This window comes from Bos javanicus, chromosome 11, assembly GCF_032452875.1.
Source record: "Bos javanicus breed banteng chromosome 11, ARS-OSU_banteng_1.0, whole genome shotgun sequence".
NCBI classification, from domain to species: domain Eukaryota; kingdom Metazoa; phylum Chordata; class Mammalia; order Artiodactyla; family Bovidae; genus Bos; species Bos javanicus.
Genome location: NC_083878.1, coordinates 50,208,056 through 50,232,230, shown reverse-complemented (window position 1 = coordinate 50,232,230; position 24,175 = coordinate 50,208,056). Strand labels below are relative to the sequence as shown.

Sequence of the window (24,175 nt, the reverse complement as noted above, 5' to 3'; positions counted from 1 at the left end):
AGAAGCACAAGCTGGAATCAAGATTTCTGGGAGAAATATCAATCACCTCAGATATGCAGATGATACCACCCTTATGGCAGAAAGTGAAGAAGAACTAAAGAGCCTCTTGATGAAAATGAAAGAGGAGAGTGAAAAAGTTGGCTTAAAGCTCAACATTCAGAAAACTAAGATCACAGCATCCGGTCCCAGCACTTCATGGCAAATAGATGGGGAAACAGTGAAAACAGTGAGAGACATTATGTTTGGGGGCTCCAAAATCACTGCAGATGGTGACTGCAGCCATGAAATTAAAAGATGCTTATTCCTTGAAAGGAAACTTATGACCAACCTAGATAGCATATTAAAAAGCAGAGACATTACTTGGCCAACAAAGGTCCACCTAGTCAAGGCCAGGGTTTTTCCAGTAGTCATGTATGGATGTGAGAGTTGGACTATAAAGAAAGCTGAACACCGAAGAATTGATGCTTTTGAAGTGTGGTGTTATAAAAGACTCTTGAGAGTCCCTTGGACTACAAGGAGATCCAACCAGTCCATCCTAAAGGAGATCAGTCCTGGGTGTTCATTGGAAGGTCTAATGTTGAAGCTGAAACTCCAATACTTTGGCCACCTGATGCAAAGAGCTGACTCATTGGAAAAGACCCTGATGCTGGGAAAGATTGAGGGCAGGAGGAGAAGGGGACGACAGAGGATGAGATGGTTGGATAGTATCACTGATTCAATGGACATGAGTTTGGGTAGGCTCCGGGAGTTGGTATTGGACAGGGAGGCCTGGCATGCTGTGGTTCATGGGGTTGCAAAGAGTCAGACACGACTGAGCAACTCAACTGAACTGAACTGAACTCTGACTATGGATACACCAAGACTACTCAAACTGATGAACATTCCGTAAAATAAACTGGCCCATATTCTTCAACAGTGTCTGTCATGAAAGAAAACTGAGGAACTTTTTCAGTTAAAGAGACTAAAGAAATATAATCAAATGCAATGCAATATCCTGGATTGGATCCTAGACTGAAAAAAATATGGCTATAAATGACATTGTTAAGACTGTACTTGAATATAGAATGTAAATTGGATAATAGCATTGTATTAATATTCAATTTTCTGATTTCAATCATTTTAGTGTGGTTGTAAAATATCCCTGTTTTTTAGGAAATGCTCACATACTTAGGGTAGTATAGAATAGTGTATATAACTGACATCTTAGAGTAAGATAAACACTAAATCAAGAGGCAAAATGTGAACAGTCAGTTAATCTATATAAGGAATATATGGGAATTCTTTGTACTATTCTTTTAACTTTTCTGTAAGTTTTGAATTATATCAAAATAAAAAGTTACCAAAAGAAAAATCCCTAAGATAAGAAACTAAGGCCTATGGATTAGAACCTTCTAGTGGATATGAAACCCTGCTGGATCTTCAAGATCATTGTATCATAATTGGACAAGATGAACCAGGTTGAGGACAACTGAGAATCTGAGACAGAGAGACAGATCCCTCTGGATCAGGGGAAATGATCTGGGTTCATCAAAGGTCTGTGGGAGATGGCCCTCGGCAAATATTCAGTTCAACAAATATCTGTCAAAAATCTCTTACATGGTAGACACTATTCTGGATATGGGAGCTAAATCAAGTAACCAAAGTCCCTAGCTTCATAGACCTTACATTACGGTCAGGGGAGTCAGCCACAGACATATATACATCATTGACAATTCAGTGCCATGGAGATGAATAAAGCAGAGTAAGGATGACAGTACTGAGGGCAGGGGGAAACTTTTGTACATTAATATTAGTCAGGAAAGCTTTGCTAATTAGGTCATGTACAGAGTTCTGAAGAAAGTCAAAGTTCTAATGGTTCCGTAGGGGAAAGCATTCCAGTCAAAAGAAAAAGCAAATATGAATGCCTTTACTCAATGAATGATTGCTTGACAGTTTTGAAAAACAACAGACTTGCGAGGTCAGAGTGGAAAAATCAAGTGGGAGTGTAGTATAAAATGAGGTCATGGAAGTAAGCAGTGGGACAAAAAATATAGCTTTATGGGCCATTGTTAGGACCTTGATTTCATGGTGGGTGTGATGAGAAGCTATTGAAGCATTATGACCTAAGATGTTTAGAAGGACAGTGCCAGCCCCTGTCCTGGCAGTGGTAATGCTACTTGGATAACAGGAGGGAGTCCAGATGAAAAGGTGGATTCCTCCTTCTGTCTGCAAGCCCCAAATGAATGGGCTGTTGGTTTTTTGTTTCTTGCCTCAATAAATGGTCTGACAGCCACATGGTAGTAGCCAGAGCTCAATGACTGTTATAGATTCTTCCTTCTTTACTCATCTGAGTTAAAGTGAGTGAATTTTTTCTTCTAATAAATTTTTTTCAAATATGGCTTCTTCTCTTCATCCTTGCATGCATGCATAGTAAGTCACTTTAAGTCGTGTCCAACTCTGTGTGACCCCATGAACCTGTAGCCCACCAGCCTCCTCTGTCCTTGAGATTCTCCATGCAAGAATACTGGAATGAGTTGCCATGTCCTCCTCCTCTTCATCCTTATTGCCTCTCAATAACTCAGATTCTTTTCATTTCTTTTCTGGGTTGTTAAAATACAAATTAATTATTCCCTTGCTTTTGGTCCTATCATTTCTGATTAAGCTATACACCATTATTTTTTAAAATTACAGGTTGCAATGCATTAATTGACATGAAATCAGTTGAAAGAGTCACAACCCAGTTTTTAGAAATGAAATAGAAATTAAGGAAACAATTCCATTCACCATTGCAATGAAAAGAATAAAATAGTTAGGAATAAATCTACCTAAAGAAACAAAAGACCTATAAAAAACTGTAAAACACTGATGAAGGAAATCAAAGATGACACAAATAGATGGATAAATATACCATGTTCATGGATTGGAAGAATTAATATAGTGAAAATGAGTATATTACCCAAAGCAATCTATAGATTCAGTGCAATCCCTATCAAGCTACCAACGGTATTTTTCAGTGAATTAGAACAAATAATTTCACATTTTGTATGGAATTACAAAAAACCTCGAATAGCAAAAGCAATCTGGAGAAAGAAGAATGGAACTGGAGGAATCAACCTGCCTGACTTCAGGCTATACTACATAGCAACAGTCATCAAGACAGTATGGTACTGGCACAAAGACAGAAACATAGATCAATGGAACAAAACAGAAAGCCCAGAGATAAATCCACGCACCTATGGACACCTTATCTTTGTCAAAGGAGGCAAGAATATACAATGGAAAAAAGACAATCCCTTTAACAAGTGGTGCTGGGAAAACTGGTCAACCACTTGTAACAAATGAAACTAGAACACTTTCTAACACCATACACAAAAATAAACTCAAAATGGATTAAAGATCTAAATGTAAGACCAGAAACCATAAAACTCCTAGGGAGTGTTTATAGGCAAAACACTCTGACATAAATCACAGCAGGATCCTCTATGACCCACCTCCCACAGTAATGGAAATAAAAGCAAAAATAAATAAATGGGACCTAATTAAAAGCTTTTGCACAATGAAGGAAACTATAAGCAAGGTGAAAAGACAGCCTTCAGAATGGGAGAAAATAATAGCAAATGAAACAACTGACAGAAAATTAATCTCAAAAATATACAAGCAGCTCATGCAGCTCAATTCCAGAAAAATAAGTGACCCAATCAAAAAATGGGCCAAAGAACTAAACAGACATTTCTCCAAAGAAGACATACAAATGGCTAACGAATACATGAAAAGATGCTCAACATCACTTATTATCAGAGAAATGCAAATCAAAACCACAATGAGGTACTGTCTCACACCAGTCAGAATGGCTGCTATCAAAAAGTCTACAAACAATAAGTGCTGGAGAGGGTGCAGAGAAAAAGGAACCCTCTTAACACTGTTGGTAGGAATGCAAACTAGTATAGCCCTATGAAGAACAGTGTGGAGATTCCTTAAAAAGCTGGAAATAGAACTGCCATACAACCCAGAAACCCCACTGCTGGGCCTACATACTGAAGAAACCAGAATTAAAAGAGACACGTGTACCCCAATGTTCATCGCAGCGCTGTTTACAATAGCCAGGACACGGAAGCAACCTAGATGTCCATCGGCAGATGAATGGATAAGAAAGCTGTGGTACATATACACAATGGAATATTACTCAGCTATTAAAAAGAATGCATTTGAACCAGTTCTAATGAGGTGGATGAAACTGGAGCCTATTATACAGAGTGAAGTAAGTCAGAAAGAAAAACACCAATACGGTATATTAACTCATATATATGGAATTTAGAAAGATGGTAACAATGACCCTATATGTGAGACAGCAAAAGAGACAGAGATGTAAAGAACAGACTATTGGACTCTGTTTGAGAGGGGAGGGTAGGATGATTTGAGAGAATAGCATTGAAACATGTATATTTGTCAGGGTCCAGCCCCAGCAGGATCCAGGGGTACCCTCAGGATGCCGGCGCTGGTGATAAGAGAGAAAAAAAGAGAGAAAGAGAGAGAGAGAATGACATGGGGAGACCAAGCTTCGGTGAGAGAGGCCCATAACTTCATTTTCAAAAGGAACTTTTATACCTTGACTTGTACATAGAGGGAAATGAAAGATGCAAAGTCATGCAGAGTCAGCCCAAACATTACATCTGTTTTGTCTTTATTGAAACCAGGATTTTTTCTGCATGCCTTTCCCATAAACAACGTTGTGTACATTATCTTCTGGCCTTGGAGGCCTGTGGACATTTTATGACCGTTTTTTGATAAAGGCTGCTCAACCAGAAAACTTATTTTCCCTTGAAGTGTTTTTTCTTTATATTTATAATTTATGTCAGCCTCAGAAAGTGCTAAAGAGAGTTACATTCTCACGGAGCAAAGGTGCACCGAAGAATTGATGCTTTTGAACTGTGGTGTTGGAGAAGACTCTTGAGAGTCCCTTGGACTGCAAGGAGATCCAACAAGTCCATTCTAAAGGAGATCAGTCCTGGGTGTTCTTTGGAAGGAATGATGCTAAAGCTGAAACTCCAGTACTTTGGCCACCTCATGTGAAGAGTTGACTCATTGGAAAAGACTCTGATGCTGGGAGGGATTGGGGGCAAGAGGAGAAGGGGATGACAGAGGATGAGAAGGCTGGATGGCATCACTGACTCGATGGACATGAGTCTGGGTGAACTCCAGGAGTTGGTGATGGACAGGGAGGCCTGGCGTGCTGCAATTCATGGGGTCGCAAAGAGTCGTACACGACTGAGCAACTGATCTGATCTGATCTGATACATATGCCATGTATCTGTATGTTTTATAAAACTTATAAAACTATTCCCATTCTATGACTTTTAAAAATTATATACACATATGCACAAGGGCTAGAAGAGAACATGGACAAATAAAAATCACTTTTAACTAAAAAAAAAAAAAAATTAAATAGCCACCATCAAAACTTTTAGTTACCACTATACTGGAGATATTAGCCTGTGCAGTAAGGCGGGGGAACAAAATAAAATATAAACTTTAGAAATGAAATAAAGCTGTCATTATTTGAAGGAAACAACTGAATATGTAGAAAATCCTAATAAGGTTTTTTTTTTAATAGAATAGAATGTGAAATTGGGGTAAATATTATACATATTTAAACAAACACATCTATATGTATGTACCAGATCACCATGTGAAATTGAGTCACTGTCAATAACTATCAGCAAGACCCTCTTCGACCCACCTTATAGAGTGATAGAAATAAAAACAAAAATAAGTAAATAGGACCTAATTAAACTTAAAAGCTTTTGCACAGCAAAGGAAACTAACAAAATGAAAAGACAACCCTCAGAATGGGAGAAAATAATAGCAAAGCAATTGACAAAGGATTCATCTGAAAAATATACAGGAAACCCATGCAGCTCAATATCAGAAACACAAGCAACCCAATCAAAAAATGAGAAGACCTAAACAGACATTTCTCCAAAGAAGTCATACAGATGACCAATAATACATGAAAAGATGCTCAACATCACTCATTATTAGAGAAATGCACATCAAAAGTACAATGAAGTATCGCCTAACACTGTTTAGAATGGCCATTATCAAAAAATCTACAAATAGATGTGGAGAAAAGGGAAGCCTCTTGCACTGTTGGTGGGAATGTAAACTGTTAACAGCCACTATGGAGAATGTATAGAGTTTCCTTAAAAAACTAGGAATAAAAAATGACATTATGACCCCGCAATCCCACTACTGGGCATATATCCTGAGAAAACCAGAATTGAAAAAGACACATATACCCCAGTGTTCATTGCAGTACTATTTACAATAGCTAGGATATGGAAGCAACCTAGATGTCCATCAGCAGATAAATGAATAAAGTAGAAGTTGTGGTACATATATACAATGGAATATTACTCAGCTATAAAAAGGAAAGAATATGAGTCAGTTGAACTGAGGTGGATGAACCTAGGGCCTGTTTTACAGAGTGAAATAAGAATCGGAAAAATAAATATCGTATAGTAAATGCATATATATGGAATCTAGACAAATGGTACTGATGAACCTATTTGCAGGGCAGGAATAGAGATGCAGACATAGAGAACGGACTTGTAGACACAGCAGGGGAAGGAGAGGATGGGATGAATTGAGAGTGTAGCATTGAAACATATACATTACCATATGTAAAGTAGATAACTAGTGGGAAGCTGCTATATAACACAGGGAGCTCACTCCGGTGATGACTTCTGTGATGACCTAGAGGGGTGGGAAGGGGCATGCTGTTGTACAGCAGAAACCAACACAACACTAAAGCAATTATCCTCTAATTAAAAATAATTTTTTTTAAATGTCACTGCCCAGTAAGCTTGAAACACCACTGTTTTGTGCAGCTGCCAGAATGAACCTTCTGAAATGCAATCTGATCATGTTACCCACTTAGAATTCTTCACTGAACTCTTGTTGCAAGCTCTTTAACAAATGAGGTTTTTATAACTTGGTCACATCTGTATGTCCAGACTTATCTCTTACAGTTTCCACATGCATGCCACTTTCCATGACTTCCAGACCTGTTTTCTTAGTGTGAACCCTGACTCCTTTTTCCCCATCCCCATTTCATCACTTCTCTGCCCATCTGACTCCTGCTTATCCTTCAAGTCTGAGTTGTAGCATCACCACCCCCTAGTGTGTTAGGATACGTTAGTAACTCAGTCATGTCTGACTCTTTGCAACCCCATGTCTATAGCCCACCAGGCTCCTCTGCCCATGGAATTCTCCAGGCAAGAACACTGGAGTGGGTAACCTTACCCTTCTCCAAGGAATATTCTCAACCCTGGAATGGAACCCGCGAATCCTAGAGTGCAGGCAGATTCTTTATTGTCTGAGCCCCCAGGAAAGTCCACCTAAATCTCTAGCCACTGGTACAACTCCCCTGTGAGTAGAAATGAGCCATCCCTCCTCTGTGGATGTACTAAACTCTATTAGAACCCTTATTTCTCCATGAGTATTAACTAGTGTGTTTGTGTCCTCGAGGTGGGTTATAAAGTCATTGAAGGCAAAGGCTGGGTTTTGTTCAGCATTTTCCCCCACACCGAACACAGTATTTGGTGTAGAGTAATCCCCTGAATGTTGGGTCTTAATGTTGAATTAAATATTTTTTTTACATAGTTTTAACAGTCAGTACATCAGGCTTTTACTGTATAGTATTTCATGATTAAAGAATTGAACTCTGATACTTAAGCAACTACTTCTCTACAAAGCAACAAGAAATCCAAACCCATCCATGTTCTATGACTACCTTTGCTTCTATGTAACTATTTCTGTGACCGTGTGTCAATCCTTTCAATAGTGGTGTTTAATTTTGTATCCTAGCTTCCCAGTTCTGGTGACCTGTGGAGCATTCACATGGATTTTGACACCAAACGGCTGGATCCCTGGGAACGAATCATACCCACCTTCAAATACAGCCGAGACACTCCGTTTTTTGAAATGCTTGTCCCCACAGCTGACACAGTGCGCTTTGGGTACCTAATGGAAAAACTACTGGCAGTCAAGCATTCAGTGTTGTTTACCGGAATAACTGGAGTTGGCAAGGTAGGAAACCCACATCAAACAAGAAAGTGTTAGTTGCTCAGTCATGTGCACTCTTTATGATCCTGTGGACTGTAGCCTGCCAGGCTTCTCTGTCCATGGAATGCTCCAGGCAGGAATTACTGAAGTGGTTAGCCATGCCCTTCTCCAAGGGATCCTCCCAACCCAGGAACCAAACCTGGGTCTCCTGCACTGCAGGAAGATTCTTTATCATCTGAGCCATGGGGAAGCCCCACCTCATACAAGAAGCTCTGTCCAGAAGGAGGGCACGATGAACCTAGAATTGTGAGCCCCATAAATAACACCTTATATCTCAGGGGAATTTCTTCTGAATTTGTGTCACTTTTTCAGGAAGAATATAACTATGCTGAATCTGTATCAGGTCCACAGTTTGCCACTTTCTGAATAAATCCTTGGTGTCAATAATGTATATAAACCAGAGGACCCTGTGAACCAGTCTTTTGTGTTTTGGAGCTTTTATGTTGTGTCCCTGGAAATTTCTGGGGCTGCCACTTCACAAGTTAGGGTGGGAACCTGTCAAGGCAGTTTGTGTCCCTGCAGACTATTAATGAAGGTCAGTCTTTCGCCTCCTGCCCATTTACTTCTACTCGGCACAGTGTTTAGGAAAAGTAGAATATAGAGGAAAATGCTGATTATTTGGTCTTCTTGATTTGGGGGCAGTCCACATGAACAGGGACTCACTGTTTTCCCTCTAAATTGTTTCTAAGTCTCTGACTCTTGCTATCAAATTAACTTGGATAGTAACCAAGATGGATTTTTGTATAAAACTAAAATAAAAATTTTTGCTGAGATAGAGCTGATTAGAATGTTTCCTTGGTTCTGATAACTGTAATTAAATGGAATCTCCAGGAAGAAAAAGACATTTCAATCTAGTTTTAACCTCCCTCCCTCCTCTTATCCTGATTTTACTCATTGTACCAGATTATTACTGATATACATAATTGAAAGATATTGAGTATAAATCAATTAACATCTCTTTTTTTTAATTTTTAAGTCTGTTATTGCAAAAGGATTGCTAAATAGAATTCAAGAATCAGCCGGCTATGTCCCTGTTTATCTAAATTTTTCTGCTCAAACTTCATCTTCAAGAACACAAGAGATCATTGAGTCAAAACTGGAAAGGAAAAGAAAAAATATCCTAGGTAAGATTTATTCTTGTCATTTGCCTCACACAAACTATTTATTAAGCTAATTCAGAAAAACAGTACACGTAATAAAGTTACAATTGGATATTTCCTTTGGTTAATTTATTTGTAAAGGTAATTCTGTTCATGCTACTCTTTCATGGCTTTAGATCTAGATATCTTACTGTTAGCAAGCAAGTCATTTACGTCTGTCATCACCTGCAACTCAGAACATCTTCTATCTCTACTTCTCCAAGGCTCTCCCTCTCTCTACTCGCTCTTCTTTCAAACTTGCATTGATTTCCCTTTATTTAAAGCAAGCAAACCTCTTTATATCTGGTGCATTCAGTTACCTGAACCCAGTAGGGAATAAGCATGAAACTGCTTTGGGGTTTCTTCAGGCAGCACTTCCCCCCCAGGCTTTGTGGGATCTCCCTCACGCTTCCTTTTCAACTGTTTCAATCAATACCATAACTTTCTGGTCACTTGCAGTCATTTTGAGTCTTCAATCTTCAATCCCAAACCTAATTTTTTTTTTTTTGTCTTTTTTTTAAGTATCGTCCTGTTAATCTCTGCTGTACAGCAAAGTGACTCAGTTATACACATATGTACATTCTTTTTTATATTCTTTTCCGTTATGGTTTATCCCAGGAGATTGGATCTAGTTTCCTGTGCTCTACAGTAGGGCCTTGTTGTTTATCAATCCCCAATCCAATTTAAAACTCCTCCCGGGGACTTCTCTGGTGGTCCAGTGACGTAAGCAGGTGGTGCGGGTTTGATCCCTGATCAGGGAGCTAAGATCCCCACATGCCTCGCAGCCAAAAAGCCAAAACATAAAACAGAAGCAGTGTTGTCAGAAATTCAATAAAGACTTTTTTAAAAAGCTCTTCCTCTCCTCTGTTTTAAGCCAGGTTTGTGGCTGGAGGTGCGGGAGGCAAAGAGGGGCATGGGTGCTCTTTTACTCTTCACACCCTGCTCTAGTGTATCAGGATGGGAGGAAAAGGGAAGGACAAGGTTCTCTGTAAGTGTGGGTTGTCTTTGCTTCTCTGCTGGCCAGACGGCTGTCCCCGCCCTTGGTGTGACACACTTCTAGGAGCAGGCCCTCTGAAGGATTTCTGAAAGAACTGTGTGCAGGCCAAGCCCTGACCTCCCCACTGGAGGCTTCCCTGACCTCCCCAGTGGAAGTTTCCCTGACCTCCCCACTGGAAATTTCCCTGACCTCCCCAGTGGAAGGTTCCCCTGACCTCCACAATGGAAGGTTCCCCTGACCTCTGCATTGGAAGGTTCCCTCACCTCCTCCCCAATGGAAGATTCCCTGACCTCTCCATTGAAAAGTTCTCTGTTGGCAATGAGTCTCAGCCCCACTCTGTCCCACCCTCCTGAGGCACATCCTGTAGCCTCTTGTGCTATGGTCCGCTTGCCCAGCCCACCGCCTTCCTGGTGGAGCACTAGGCCAAGCTCAGGCCCAGCTGCCCTCCACATGCCATCATCTCACAGGCCTTGCTGTACCAGCTGCTCTACCAGCCCGTTTTTGTTCCTCCTTTCCTGCTCAAGTAGATGCAGGGAAATAGATGCAGTCTTTCTGGTGGGGGCCCCAAATTTTTATGAATGATTGTCTTAGAACCCTTCCATACCCCTGACCTGCTACTTGACTTCCAGAGGCCAGAAAATGAAGTGAGGCCATGGGATTTACCTTATTTTCTTTGCAGTTGTCACTGATGCCAGATACTGGCATGGGTGGAGTCACTTCCTCTGCTTAAGTTGTTCTCTTTTCTCTGTTTATCACTTTTTTTTTTTTTTTCTGAATGTACATATTGACTCTCTTTAGGTTAAATGTGACATTGTGCAGCTCCAGTGGATTTCCCTTTGATATAGTTTGTTGTTGTTCAATTACTCAGTCATGTCCGACTCTTTGCAACCCCATGGACTGCGGCATGCTAGGCTTCCTTGTCCTTCACTATCCCTGTTTTGATGTTATAAAGGTGCTTTTGAAAATCCAGCCATGCTTTCCCTATAGAGGGTAGTGGGATGGCATTTATGTAAGGAAACCTGGAGATTTGTCTGCTTCCTAGTGTGAAAACGAAATGACCTTCTTCACTCCGTGCCCAGGCTGCACAGTTGGTGAGGACGGTTGGGAGTCGTTGGGGTTAAGGAAGGTCACCCAAAATGCTGGCATCATCCTGCACCGGGATGGTGAGAGTGAGTGCTGTGCTTAGGACGCACTTCATTTCCTAAGCTGGAGGTTCTTAACCTAGAATTACAAAATCATATCTGGGAAAGCACTCATGCATTTTCTAAGAAGGCCTGCAACTTTCAGCATGTTTTCCAAAGGGTTCAAGCAATCAAAAAGAATCCCTCAACACTGTAAATCAATTACGTATGCTCAGTTGCTCAGTCATGTCTGACTCTTTGCGACCCCATGGACTGTGGCCTGCCAGGCTCCTCTGTCCATGGGATTTCCCAGGCAAAGGTACTGGAGTGAGTTGCCATTTTGGTGAGGGACCATCTGATAATGTGGGTATCCGGGCTGAGTCTGTAACTCCCTGTCAGAGCCTGGATGGGGCCAGAGGGAGGACTCTCCTCCTCAACTCAGGATTCCCCTAGGGCCCTCCTCACACTTAAAAGCTGAGCTCATTATGACCTACATGGTGTACATTGAGTCCAAAGCCATACCTAAGCTTTGTCTTATGTTTTGAAAGTTTCAAAAGTGAGTCACTCATTTATGTCCAACTCTTTGTGACCCCATGGTCATTAGCCTGCCAGGCTCCTCTGTCCATGGAATTCTCCAGGCAAGAATACTGGAGTGGGTTGCCATTCCCTTCTCCAGGGGATCTTCCCAACCCAGGAATCGAACCTGAGTTTCCTGCATTGCAGGCAGACTCTTTACCATCTGAGTCACCTTACTGAAGACAAATCATAATTCTTAAACTCATTTTCTTTCCCTAGGAGCACCAGGAAACAAACGAGTTGTGATTTTTGTTGACGACCTAAACATGCCCAGGCTGGATCGCTATGGCTCTCAGCCTCCCATTGAATTACTTCGGCAATATCAAGATTTTGGTGGATTTTATGACAGAAACAAACTCTTTTGGAAAGATATACAGGTTATTTTAGGTTTTAAATGACTTTGTGTGTCTCCATGTAAACGGCAATGAAATGTGGTGCACTCATTTGTTAGAGTTGCCATAACTAAGTACCATAGACTGGGTAACTCAAACTGTAGAAATTTATTTTCTCCCAGTTCTAGAAGAGGAAAGTCCAAGGTCAAGATATCAGTAGGGTTGCTTTATTCTGTGGCTTCTCTCCTTGGTTTACAGATGGCCATGTTCTCCCTATGTCTTCTTATGATTTTCTCCTTGTGTCCGTCTTTGTTCAAATCATCTCTTCTTATAAGGAGACATCAATCATATTGGATTAAGGCCCATCCTAATGACTTCCTCTTAACTAAGTTACTTCTTTAAATACCCATCTCCAAATATAGTCAGATTGTGGATACTAGGAATTAAGGCTTCAGCCAAAAGGAGGTTCAGTTCAGTTCAGTTCAGTTCAGTCACTCAGTCCTGTCTGACTCTTTGCGACCCCATGAACTGCCGCATGCCAGGCTTCCCTGTCCATCACTAACTCCCAGAGCTAGTTCAAACTCATGTCCATTGAGTCGGTGATGCCATCCAACCATCTCATCGTCTGTCTTCCCCCTCTCCTCCCACCTTCACTCTTTCCCAGAATCAGAGTCATTTCAAATGAGTTAGTTCTTTGCATCAAGTGGCCAAAATATTGGAGTTTCAGCTTCAGCATCAGTCCTTCCAGTGAACACCCAGGACTGATCTCCTTTAGCATGGACTGGTTGGATCTCCTTGCAGTCCAACGGACTCTCAAGAGTCTTCTCCAACACCACAGTTCAAAGGCATCAATTCTTCGTCACTCAGCTTTCTTTATAGTCCAACTCTCACATCCATACATGACTACTAGAAAAACCATAGCTTTGACTAGACAGACCTTTATTGGCAAAGTAACATCTCTGCTTTTTAATATGTTGTCTAGGTTGTTCATAGCTTTTCTTCCAAAGAGCAAGTGTCTTTTAATTTCATGGCTGAAGTCACCATCTGCAGTGATTTTGGAGACCAAAAAAATAAAGTCTCTCACTGTTTCCATTGTTTTCCCATCTATTTGCCATGAAGTGGTGGGACTGGATGCCATGATCTTAGTTTTCTGAATGTTGAACTTTAAGCCAACTTTTCCCTCTCCTCTTTCACTTTCATCAATAGGCTCTTTAGTTCTTCTTCACTTTCTGCCATAAGGCTGGTGTCATCTGCATATCTGAGGTTATTGATATTTCTCCCGGGAATCTTGATTCTAGCTTGTGCTTCATCCAGACTGGCATTTCGCGTGATGTACTCTGCATGTAAGTTAAATAAGCAAGGTGACAATGTACAGCCTTGATGTACTGCTTTCCTGATTTGGAACCAGTCTGTTGTTCCATGTCCAGTTCTAACTGTTGCTTCCTGACCTGCATACAGATTTCTCAGGTGGCCTGGTATCCTTTAAGAATTTTCCACAGTTTGTTGTGATCCACACAATCAAAGGCTTCGGTGTAGTCCATAAAGCAGAAGTAGATGTTTTTCTGGAACTCTCTTGCTTTTTCAATGATCCAACAGATGTTGGCAATTTGATCTCTGGTTCCTTTGCCTTTTCTAAATCCACCTTGAACATCTGCAAGTTCATGGTTCATGTACTGTTGAAGCCTGGCTTGGAGAATTTTGAGCACATGATTGGCCAAAAGGAGATGGAGACACTCAGCCCATGGCTAATGGCTTTGGTGTTTCTTATATGTGTACTCAGCTGCTCTGTCACGTCCAACTCTTTGCTACCCCATGGACGTTGCCTGCCAGGCTCCTCTGTCCATGGGATTCTCCAGGCAAGAATACTGGTATGGGTAACCATTTCCTTCTTCAAGCGATCTTCCCAACCCAAGGGTGGAACCCATGTTTCTTGCATCTCCTCCATTGGCAGGAAGATTCTTTACTGCTGCACCACCTGGAGTTAAGGCTTTAGCACATGAGTGGTGGAAAGGAGGTACAGACAAACACATAAGTCAGCCATGACATATGGCTTTAATGTTCTTATGTGTAACTTCATTCAATCTATATTGAGTTCACGCCATGCTTGATTCATGAGATTTATAGACAAGTGTGACAGCCCTGGCCTCCTTAGCTTCAGAAGATAGAAGAGCATGTGTTGTAATGCAGGGTTATATAATGTGGAGAGAGACTGGGGGGAGGCAGGAGTGGGCAGTGGGTTGATGATCAGAGAATCTTTCCCAGAAGAGGTGATATCAGAACAGGATTTTGTAGGCAAGGCAGGGCAAACCAAGGAAAGGGAGCTATTTGCATCTCAAAGCAGATAGTTTGGAACACTACTTGTAGGGTGTAGAATACTACTTGCAGGGTATGAAATGTGGGCACCAAAGCAACAGGAGAAGCAGAGGTCAGACCAGGGGATCATAGTACCATGAAGAGGAATGTAGATTTATCTTCTAAGACAGGGGTCCCCAACCTCCAGGATCTAATACCTGATGATCTGAGGTGGAGCTCATGTAATAATAATAGAAATTAAGTTCACAGTAAATGTTATGCTCTTGAATCATCCAAACTGCATCCCCCCTCCCCTCCCCCCCGCCCCCGCCACATTGTAGGTGGAAAAATTTTTTTCCACAAAACTGGTCCCTGGTGCCAAAAAGGTTGGGGACCACTGGTGTAAGTCATGGGGAGCCTCTGAGGAAGCGTTATAGAAAGATCCCCTTGGCTTCAGCGAAGGTATAGACTAATGAAGAGGCAAGATCAGAGGCCCCTGTGATACATATACTGACCAACTGAACATGTTATGACCAGAGGCTCACAGGAACCTAGCTCTGTTTTTCCCCTAGGAGCAGTGGTTCAGGATGCATTAAGCCAGTGTTCCTGGTGATTTTATAGAACATGCTACTGCTAAGTCACATCAGTCGTGTCCAACTCTGTGCGACCCCATAGACGGCAGCCCACAAGACTCCCCAGTCCCTGGAGTGGGTTGCCATTTCCTTCTCCAATGCGTGAAAGTGAAAAGTGAAAGTGAAGTCGCTCAGTCGTGTCCGACCCTCAGTGACCCCATGGACTGCAGCCTTCCAGGCTCCTCCGTCCATGGGATTTTCCAGGCAAGAGTACTGTAGTGGGGTGCCAACTACCACAAATAATAAGAATTGACTATTCTTACTATTTGTTGAATGAATGTACTTTAACCTAAGGTACAAATTTTTACAATTTTTTAAAATTCAATTTTTACATAGGAGTATTTCTACAAGATCAGTGAGTTAGCTGAATGACCTTGAATAACTTATTTAACCATCTGGGGCCTTGATTTTTTTTTTTCATCTATAAAGTGGAGGTAATAACAGTGATCTCCTAGGGTGGTTGTGAGAATTAAGTTGGATAACATGCAGGAAAATACAACACAATATCATCCTATGATGGTGGTGGTGGTGGTGTTTAGTCACTACTAAGTCTTGTCCAACTTTTTTCCAACCGCATGGACTATGGCTCACCAGCTTCCTCTGTGCATAGGATTTCCCAGGCAAGAATACTGGAGTGAGTTGTCATTTCCTTCTCCATAGGATCTTCCTAACCCAGAAATCGAAGCTATGTCCCCTGCATTGGCAGGCGGATTCTTTACCACTGAGCTACCAGGATGTCCTGTGATAGATCCTCCAAAAATGTTGGTTGAGTCCTGCCATTGGGATGGGTAGATCTCATCTGCATCTTTGCTGGGTGACCCAGGTGGATTTCTCTCCATACAGGACGTAACAATCGTATCAGCATGTGCACCTCCAGGTGGTGGCCGCAACCCTGTGACCCCTCGCTTCATCCGGCACTTCAGCATGCTCTGCCTCCCGATGCCCTCAGAGCACAGTCTGAAACAGATTTTTCAGGTGAATGTGGATTCCAATCTGGGCACAAAGGGTAAAGAAAATTTATTTGTTCCAAGGCTCACGCAATCAGCACAGCCTGTTGTGTTTCTAGGGAGCCCATCCATTCTGCCTGATCAGAAACCAGGTAAACACAGGGGCATCTGGGCAGTAGTTGATAGGCATTTGCATCATGACCTTCTGTGTTTATAGTCTCAGAGGTAGTCTTATAAATGAGGAAAGAGAGTCAGAACACCTCCCATACCTCTAAGGAAGGCTGTATTCTGGGCCCTTGACTCTCAGGAGATATCATCCCCACCTAGCTCCCACTTCGGTGCTCATCTCCTCCCTGACCGCCATGTCTGTGTCTGCTTGCCCAGCAAACGCCAGCCCCAATAACCAACAAGTTCAAGCGCAGCATACCTAACCCAGAATTCATCACCCCTGCTGCCCCCACCCTCCCAAGAGAAACAACCACCGATATTTCTTCCATCTGTACAAACTTTCCCAGGAGACCACTTCTTTATCCTTTAAAATGGGTAAGTAACTGTGTCTGCCCTGTAAATGCTCAACAGAAGTGTTCATTAAGTGCATGGCATTATTCTGAATAGAACAATGAGAGACCTTGAAGCAGCATGACCAAGCCGAGTATGTCATGCCAACTATTAATAGCAAAGATGCTTAGAGGAGACAGCCGGTGAGCCGAGTCCTGCAGGGTGAAATTGACAGAGAGGATCAGAAACACACTGGTGAATGTGGTCACAGAGGCCAGAAGTGGTAATGTGGGCATCCAGGTAAGTTAAGACAGGTGACTGGTCAGGAGAAACTGGCTTTGGTGACCATAGCCCAGGAGTCAGAGAGGCAGTGATGCTGGCATTAACCAGCCTCTACATTTACCAGCATCTTCCTCTCCTTCCAATGGGGCCTTCTTAGAGGAGAGAAAGGACCAGACCCGGGACATACACAACAGTTTATAGAAAGTAGTTTTCATATTGAAATAACTTACATCCGTGGGAAATTATTTTTAATAAATTTGAAGTCATTCCAATAAGCTGTTTAGGATCTAAGGCCAAAAGGATACATGAGAAATGCCACATTTGGAAAAACTTTTAGAGAGTACTTTAGAATAGGGGAGGATGGGAGCTTATCTCCCATAATTAAGCAACAAGTAAAAAACGTGACAAGAAGCAGGTAACAGGGACCAATACAGGTATCAGGAGACTTTTAAACCCCTCTTTTTGTTGAGTACCTTTCTGTTTATATTCTAGTCTGAAATGAGTGATTCACAACCATGCAGTCCTAACACACCCTTGTGATATGATCAGTGGTGAGGGAATGTCCCAAGTAACTTATGCCTGATGATAAAGTACTGAATTTGCAAATTGTTTTACATTTTAATAAATTCAAGCAATTCAGAGTTATCCCAACAACTACAACAACAAAAATGGCATTTTTAACTCATTCCAAAATGCTTTCTTGGGTGGGAAGAAGATAAGAGTCTGGGCTCCTGGAAATCAAATTGATCCGAACCCTCAGCCTCCTGCCTCTGCCTGTAGGAATGTTACATCCACAGAAATATGTCACTTACAGGAGCATCATGCAGCAAATACGTCACAGCTGAAAATGAGCAGCAATTACTTCTTCCTACTGTAACCTAGAGGCTAGTATTTAAAACTCGCACTAACCAAGGCCACAATGGAAATGCAAAGCAGCAAAATTGAGATTCTGGGGGCCACTAAGTTGGACTGTATTCACATGGGAACATGTGTTTTCCTCATTACCAGAATGGACTGGATATTTTATCTGTAGAAGAAAGGACTTGGATTCCAAGCTTTCTTTTTAATCACAACCCATCTAAGCAGAGTTCAAGAGTTCACAGTCCACCTTTCCTGTCCTTTGTGTGGAGGAGAAGGAACTTGGGGATAAACAAGAATTGAAAAAAGCAAAATCAACAAGTAAAAGTAAATTTGTTGATAGCAACATAAATAAACTGATTTATGTTTAGAACATAAAAGAAACCTATGAGTCTACATAGTATATGTATCAGATCAGATCAGATCAGTCACTCAGTCGTGTCCGACTTTTTGTGACCCCATGAATCACAGCATGCCAGGCCTCTCTGTCCATCACCAACTCCTGGAGTTCACTCAGACTCAAGTCCATCGAGTCAGTGATGCCATCCAGCCATCTCATCCTCTGTCGTCCCCTTCTCCTCCTGCCCCCAATCCCTCCCAGCATCAGAGTCTTTTCCAATGAGTCAACTCTTCGAATGAGGTGGCCAAAGTACTGGAGTTCCAGCTTTCGCATCATTCCTTCCAAAGAAATCCCAGGGCTGATCTTCAGAATGGACTGGTTGGATCTCCTTGCAGTCCAAGGGACTCTCAAGAGTCTTGTCCAACACCACAGTTCAAAAGCATCAATTCTTCGGCGCTCAGCCTTCTTCACATATATACTATATAATATGCTTATATTTATGTTTTTAATTGTCTCTTAGTTCTAAAACAATCAGTAATATCACAACTTTCTTGAGAGTCTATTTTAAGTTAGTTAAACAACACATATATGCAGGGAGATACCCATTAACAATGGGTCATAATTTGGATTATGTACAGTTGTAGGTGAATCAAGAACCATGGTTCACACACATTTTAGTTGTTTATCTGCTGGAATTTTTGTGCAAAAATATGCATCACTATATATTCTGAAGGTAAATTGAATAGCATACAACAGATTAAATTGATAATGTCACTAAATTAGATGTAAATTCTTTTTTTTTTTTTTTTTTTTTGGCCACTTGGCATCTGGGATCTTAGTTCCCTGACCAGGGATCAAACCCATACCCCCTGCACTGGAAATGCAGAGTCTTAACCACTGAACCATTAGGGAGGTCCCTGAACTTAGTTGTAAATTCTAATTAGAAAGATATAACAGCAGTGATTAAAAGCCATAATCAACTCCATAAAACATTACTAATGTTCTCATGACAAATCCATCTTTCCTTAAACTGTGGAAATTCTGTCTTTGTCTTGTATGAATATTCTCAGTAAAACTTTTAAAAGTTGGCAAACATGTCATATAAGCCAGATCTTTGGACAGAATACCAAGCTGTGATCCTCAGTAAACTCGATAGCCACCTGATAGTTTTAATTTATGAATATCAGTTTAATAGCCCTTCATTCATTCACTAAAGAAATACTTGATGAGTATCAACCATGCACCAGACTTTGGTACATCACTTTAAGCAAAACAGATGCCACCCCTGTCCTCATAGATCTTCTACCATAGAGACAGATAATACAGATAAATGAACTAACATATATGTAATTATAAATATATACTTTATATATATATAACTGTACTTGCATATATACAACTATATTCATATGTAAAATACTATATTTGTATACATACAACTGTTGTTGTTCAGTCGCTAAGTCATGTCCTACTATTTGCAACCCATGAACTGTAGCACCCCAGGCTTCCCTGTCCTTCACTGTCTCCCAGAGTTTGCTCAAACTCATGTCCATCGAGTCAGTGAAAGTGAAAGAGAAGTTGCTCAGTCGTGTCCAACTCTTTGTGACCCCATGGACTGTAGCCTGCCAAGTTCCTCCATCCATGAGATTTTCCAGGCAAGAATACTGGAGTGGGCTGCCATTTCCTTCTCCAGAGGATCTTCCTACTGCAGATAGGACTGCAGTAGGACTTTATTGTTTATCTCTTTTATAGACAGTAATTCATATATGCTGATCCCAAGTGCCTGATTTGTGAAAAGTGTTAGTTGCTCAGTCGTGTCCAACTCTTTGCAACCCTGGACTGTAGCCCACCAGACTCCTCTGTCTCTGGATTCTCCAGGCAAGAGAATCCAGAGAATCCACTGGAGTGGGTAGCCATTCCCTTCTCCAGTGGATCATCCCAACCCAGGGATCAAACCCAGGTCTCCTGCACTGCAGGCGAATTCTTTACTGTCTGAGCCACCAGGGAAGCCCAAATGCCTATTTCACCCCTTTCTCCAGAAAAGAAGAATTTTAACACCCACATGTCCTTGCACTGGAATTTGATCAGATCTGGAGTATTTGAAAGATAAATTTTGGTTAAAAACATTCCAACTCTCTTATGTTACATTTCTGATTCTAGGCCATCTTAAACGGCTTCCTGAATGACTTCACACCAGCTGTAAAGCAAACTGCATCCAACATTGTGGAAGCCTCAGTTGAAATCTACAACAGGATGAGTGTTGATCTTCTGCCAACACCAGCCAAGTCTCATTACGTCTTTAACTTGAGGGATTTATCTAAATGTGTGCAAGGTAGTGTATGGAACTCTCGTTCCCTGGCCTGCACCCTCCTTCCATTTCCATTCACCCACACATCCCTGCGTAAAAGTGTATGGACATGGGTGTCTGAGATTTGCCTGGAAATTCCATTACAGTATCCCTGGTTTAGTCACCCTCCACCCCCACCCTTCACTGACTGCTCCACAACTTTCCTCAAACCACCATCCCATTTCTCACTCCCAGCTGGTGGCCTGTCTTCTTTTTCACTGAAGGAAAAAAAAAAAATAGAATCAGACCAGAAGGGGCTCCTCTTCCAAATCTCCCAGACACCCTGCCCCTGCCTTCTCTCCCACTGCAGTGGTTCAGCTGTCCCTGCCCCTAATATATGCCAACAGCCTCCATGGTACTGAACCCATCCCCTCCTGCTGACTCTAGGATTTTGCTTTATGCATCCCCCTTCTCTTCTGCATTGTCAGTACTTCTTCTGTCAGATCATCCCTAACAGCATACGATTCTGCTATAATACCTCCCATCTTAAAAGACACAATTCTCTTGGGACTTCCCTGAATGTCCAATGGTTAAGACTCTGCCTTCCAGTGCAAGGAACATGGGTCCTATCCCTGATCGAGGAACTAAGATTCCACATGCCACAGTGGTGTGGCCAAAATTGTTTTAAAAATAAAATAAGCTACAAAGATATTAAAAAATAATAATAATAGTTCTCTTTAGGCCCCATATCCCCCTTCTGCTACCCTCCTCATTTGCGCTGATAATGTGTCCCTAATTTTGCTTTCAAAAAATGAGGTCACAATGACTATATGTATATATCCAACTACCCATTTCCTTTAGTGTGGGATAAAGTTGAACTTACGGATTTTCTCATGAATTAAACTATCACTAGATATTCCACAATTGTAGAGTTTTTCTTTTCTCCCTTTCTGAAAAAAAACAGGTATTCTTCAGTGTGACCCAGGAACAATAAGAGAAGAAATACAGATCTTCAGACTCTTCTGCCATGAATGTCAAAGAGTCTTCCATGATCGTTTGATTAATAATGAAGATAAGCACTATTTCCATGCTATTTTGACAGAGATGGCCAGTAAATATCAATGTTTATATCAATCTATCCTTCTTTATTTACTTAGGTTTTTTCAGGGGTTATTTTTATTGTTTTAGTAGAAAAACAATTTGTTTTCTAATCCTAGCCATTAGATGACCAAGGAGACACAATTTGGTTTCTAAAATGAGCAAAATAAATTGTAATCATTCATTAGTATAAGTTTTTTCTTTGATGACCCACATATATAACAACATGTGAATTATTATGAAAATCATTTTATTGAAATTCAGAAAGGATTAATATTCCTAATTCAGCACAGAATTTTAAGTAGAAGAGGGAAAGTAGAAAACAAACAGCATTTTGTCAGGTAAGAAGCCAGGATACTTCTAAAGTATTTATTTATTAATATGTATTCATATCTGTTGTTTAATAAAAATGATTATTAATAGTAAATATTCATAATCTTAAATTCAAGAGATTATCAATCAAACCAAAGTGGTGTGGTGTTAACATGGGCTTTCTCTCAGTTTCATGAGGATTAATTAGGCTTCTAAGTAAAGTACCAGAGGTAGTTATTGTGTGTATCTTACCATTAATACCCTGCATTCAAGCTAATCATTATATTAAAAATTGATTTTATTTTTTGAATAGACAAACATTTTGGAATTGCTATAGGCCTGGAATATTTTTTGACTAGGCCCATCATATTTGGAGATTTCATTAAGGTAAGTAAGTGTGTTGTAGTGACTTGACTACATTTGAAATTTATAAAACATTTACTGTTTTCTAGTTCAAGTTCATATTCTACAGGAGCTTTGCCCATGTGAAGATTCAAGACCTAGACTAGGGGTGGGGGGTGGTCAGCAAACTATGGTCCATAGTCCAAATCCACTCACCACTCATTTTTGTAAATGAAGTTCTATAGGAACACAAGACCCATTTGACTCTGTCTTATTTATCTGGTTGCTTTCTAATGACCAAACAGACTGAAGTACTAGCAACAGTTACTATATGACCTGCAAAGCCTAAAATATTTACTATATGGCTCTTGAGAGAAAAAGATTGCTGACTTCTGATCTAGTTACATTCATTTTGATAATAGTGATTCAGAGACTGAATTATCAGGTATTCCATTTGAAAGGAAGCAAAGAAGTTTAGTCTCTTAACTCAGACCTGGAATTCTCTTACCATATTCTATGTAGCTCTTCAGACTCTGCTAAGATATTTCCAGTGATGAGAAGCTAATTAGTTAGCAGTTAGCTAGCTAGTTAGTTAGCCTTCTTCATTTCAGGGTAGCTCTAATTAGTAGCAAAATTTTCCTTTTACTAAGTGCTTCAATCCTGGGTGTTCATTGGAAGGATAGATGTTGAAGCTGAAACTCCAATACTTTGGCCACCTGATGCAAAGAGCTAACTCATTTGAAAACACCCTGATGCTGGGAAAGATTGAGGGCAGGAGGAGAAGGGGATGACAGAGGATGAGTTGGTTGGATGGCATCACCAACTCAATGGACATGAGTTTGGGTAAACTCCAGGAGTTGGTGATGGACAGGGAGGCCTGGTGTGCTGCAATTCATGGGGTCGCAAAGAGTCGGACACAACTGAGTGACTGAACTAAAGTACCTCAAGTCTGTCCCCCCTAATAACATCTACATGTAGGCCCTAATTTTACCTTCTAGACCCACCTAGAATATACTTCTTATAGGTGAATAACCTTAGTCTAGGTTAAAAGACTTCTATCTAACTAACTACCGTACCTATGTTGACAGGTAGCCATCTTGTTTTACCAAGACGACTCTTGCTTGGGCACACACAACACTACTAGTGTCTCTACGAAAGCAAGGGCCATGTCTGCTTAGTTCAACTTAAATCCTGTTTCCTACACAGAGCTGCAGCAGTGGCTCTCAACCAGTGGTGTTTTAAACAAATGAATGGATTCATCTTTATATTATATTTATGCAATATCTCACCACCCTGGTAACCCTAGACAACAAAAAATGGTAATAATAAACAATTTATTCTATGCACTATATATATTTAATATTTCTTTTTAAAAGTTTAAAGCTTATTTTCAGGTGGTGATTATATTTCCTATGTGTTTCTAATGGTGGTATTATCAAATGGGAAAATGAAGCAAAGCAAAGAGCAGCTGGACTCTTCTTCCATTGCCTATGTGTATTTTAGTCAAAGATTTCAAAAGAAAATGTCCCCAGGACAGTTGCTATGGCAAAGACAATAAATTATCAATAGGTCCAAACAGGAACTCAGTGCCCTATAGTTTGTACCGAATATCATTCTCAATGATTTATTTAAACAAATGACTAGTATGTAAAAACTACATATAGTTCTAGCATGATTTTTTTAATAAGCAGTCTGCCAACCTAATTTTCAACCATTTCACTTTTATGATATCAACAGCTTAGGAGCAAAAGTATGAAACCAGAGTTAAGTTAAATGAGAGAGAAGTGAGAAATTTTTTTTAATTATTTCTGAACTTTTGTGTGAATTTTATTGCAAAGATCATTTGAAATTCCAGTGTCTCACTTGAAGCTGCTGCTGCTAAGTCACTTCAGTCGTGTCCGACTCTGTGCAACCCCATAGACGGCAGCCCACCAAGGCTCCCCCATCCCTGGGATTCTCCAGGCAAGAACACTGGAGTGGGTTGCCATTTCCTCCTCCAGTGCATGAAAGGGAAAAGGG

The 24,175-nt window shown here is 40.9% G+C and overlaps 1 protein-coding gene across 2 annotated transcripts in view; it reads left to right on the top strand.

The window, feature by feature from the left end:
* Positions 1-24,175, top strand: part of DNAH6 (dynein axonemal heavy chain 6) — a 280,064-nt gene that overhangs the window by 135,492 nt on the left and 120,397 nt on the right. For both annotated transcript variants that reach the window (XM_061432712.1, XM_061432713.1), the window contains exons 38-44: positions 7,846-8,067; positions 9,080-9,227; positions 12,156-12,313; positions 16,036-16,167; positions 20,278-20,449; positions 21,369-21,515; positions 22,128-22,201. In XM_061432712.1, the coding sequence (XP_061288696.1) occupies positions 7,846-8,067; positions 9,080-9,227; positions 12,156-12,313; positions 16,036-16,167; positions 20,278-20,449; positions 21,369-21,515; positions 22,128-22,201 (1,053 nt within the window). The remainder of the gene's footprint in view (positions 1-7,845; positions 8,068-9,079; positions 9,228-12,155; positions 12,314-16,035; positions 16,168-20,277; positions 20,450-21,368; positions 21,516-22,127; positions 22,202-24,175) is intronic.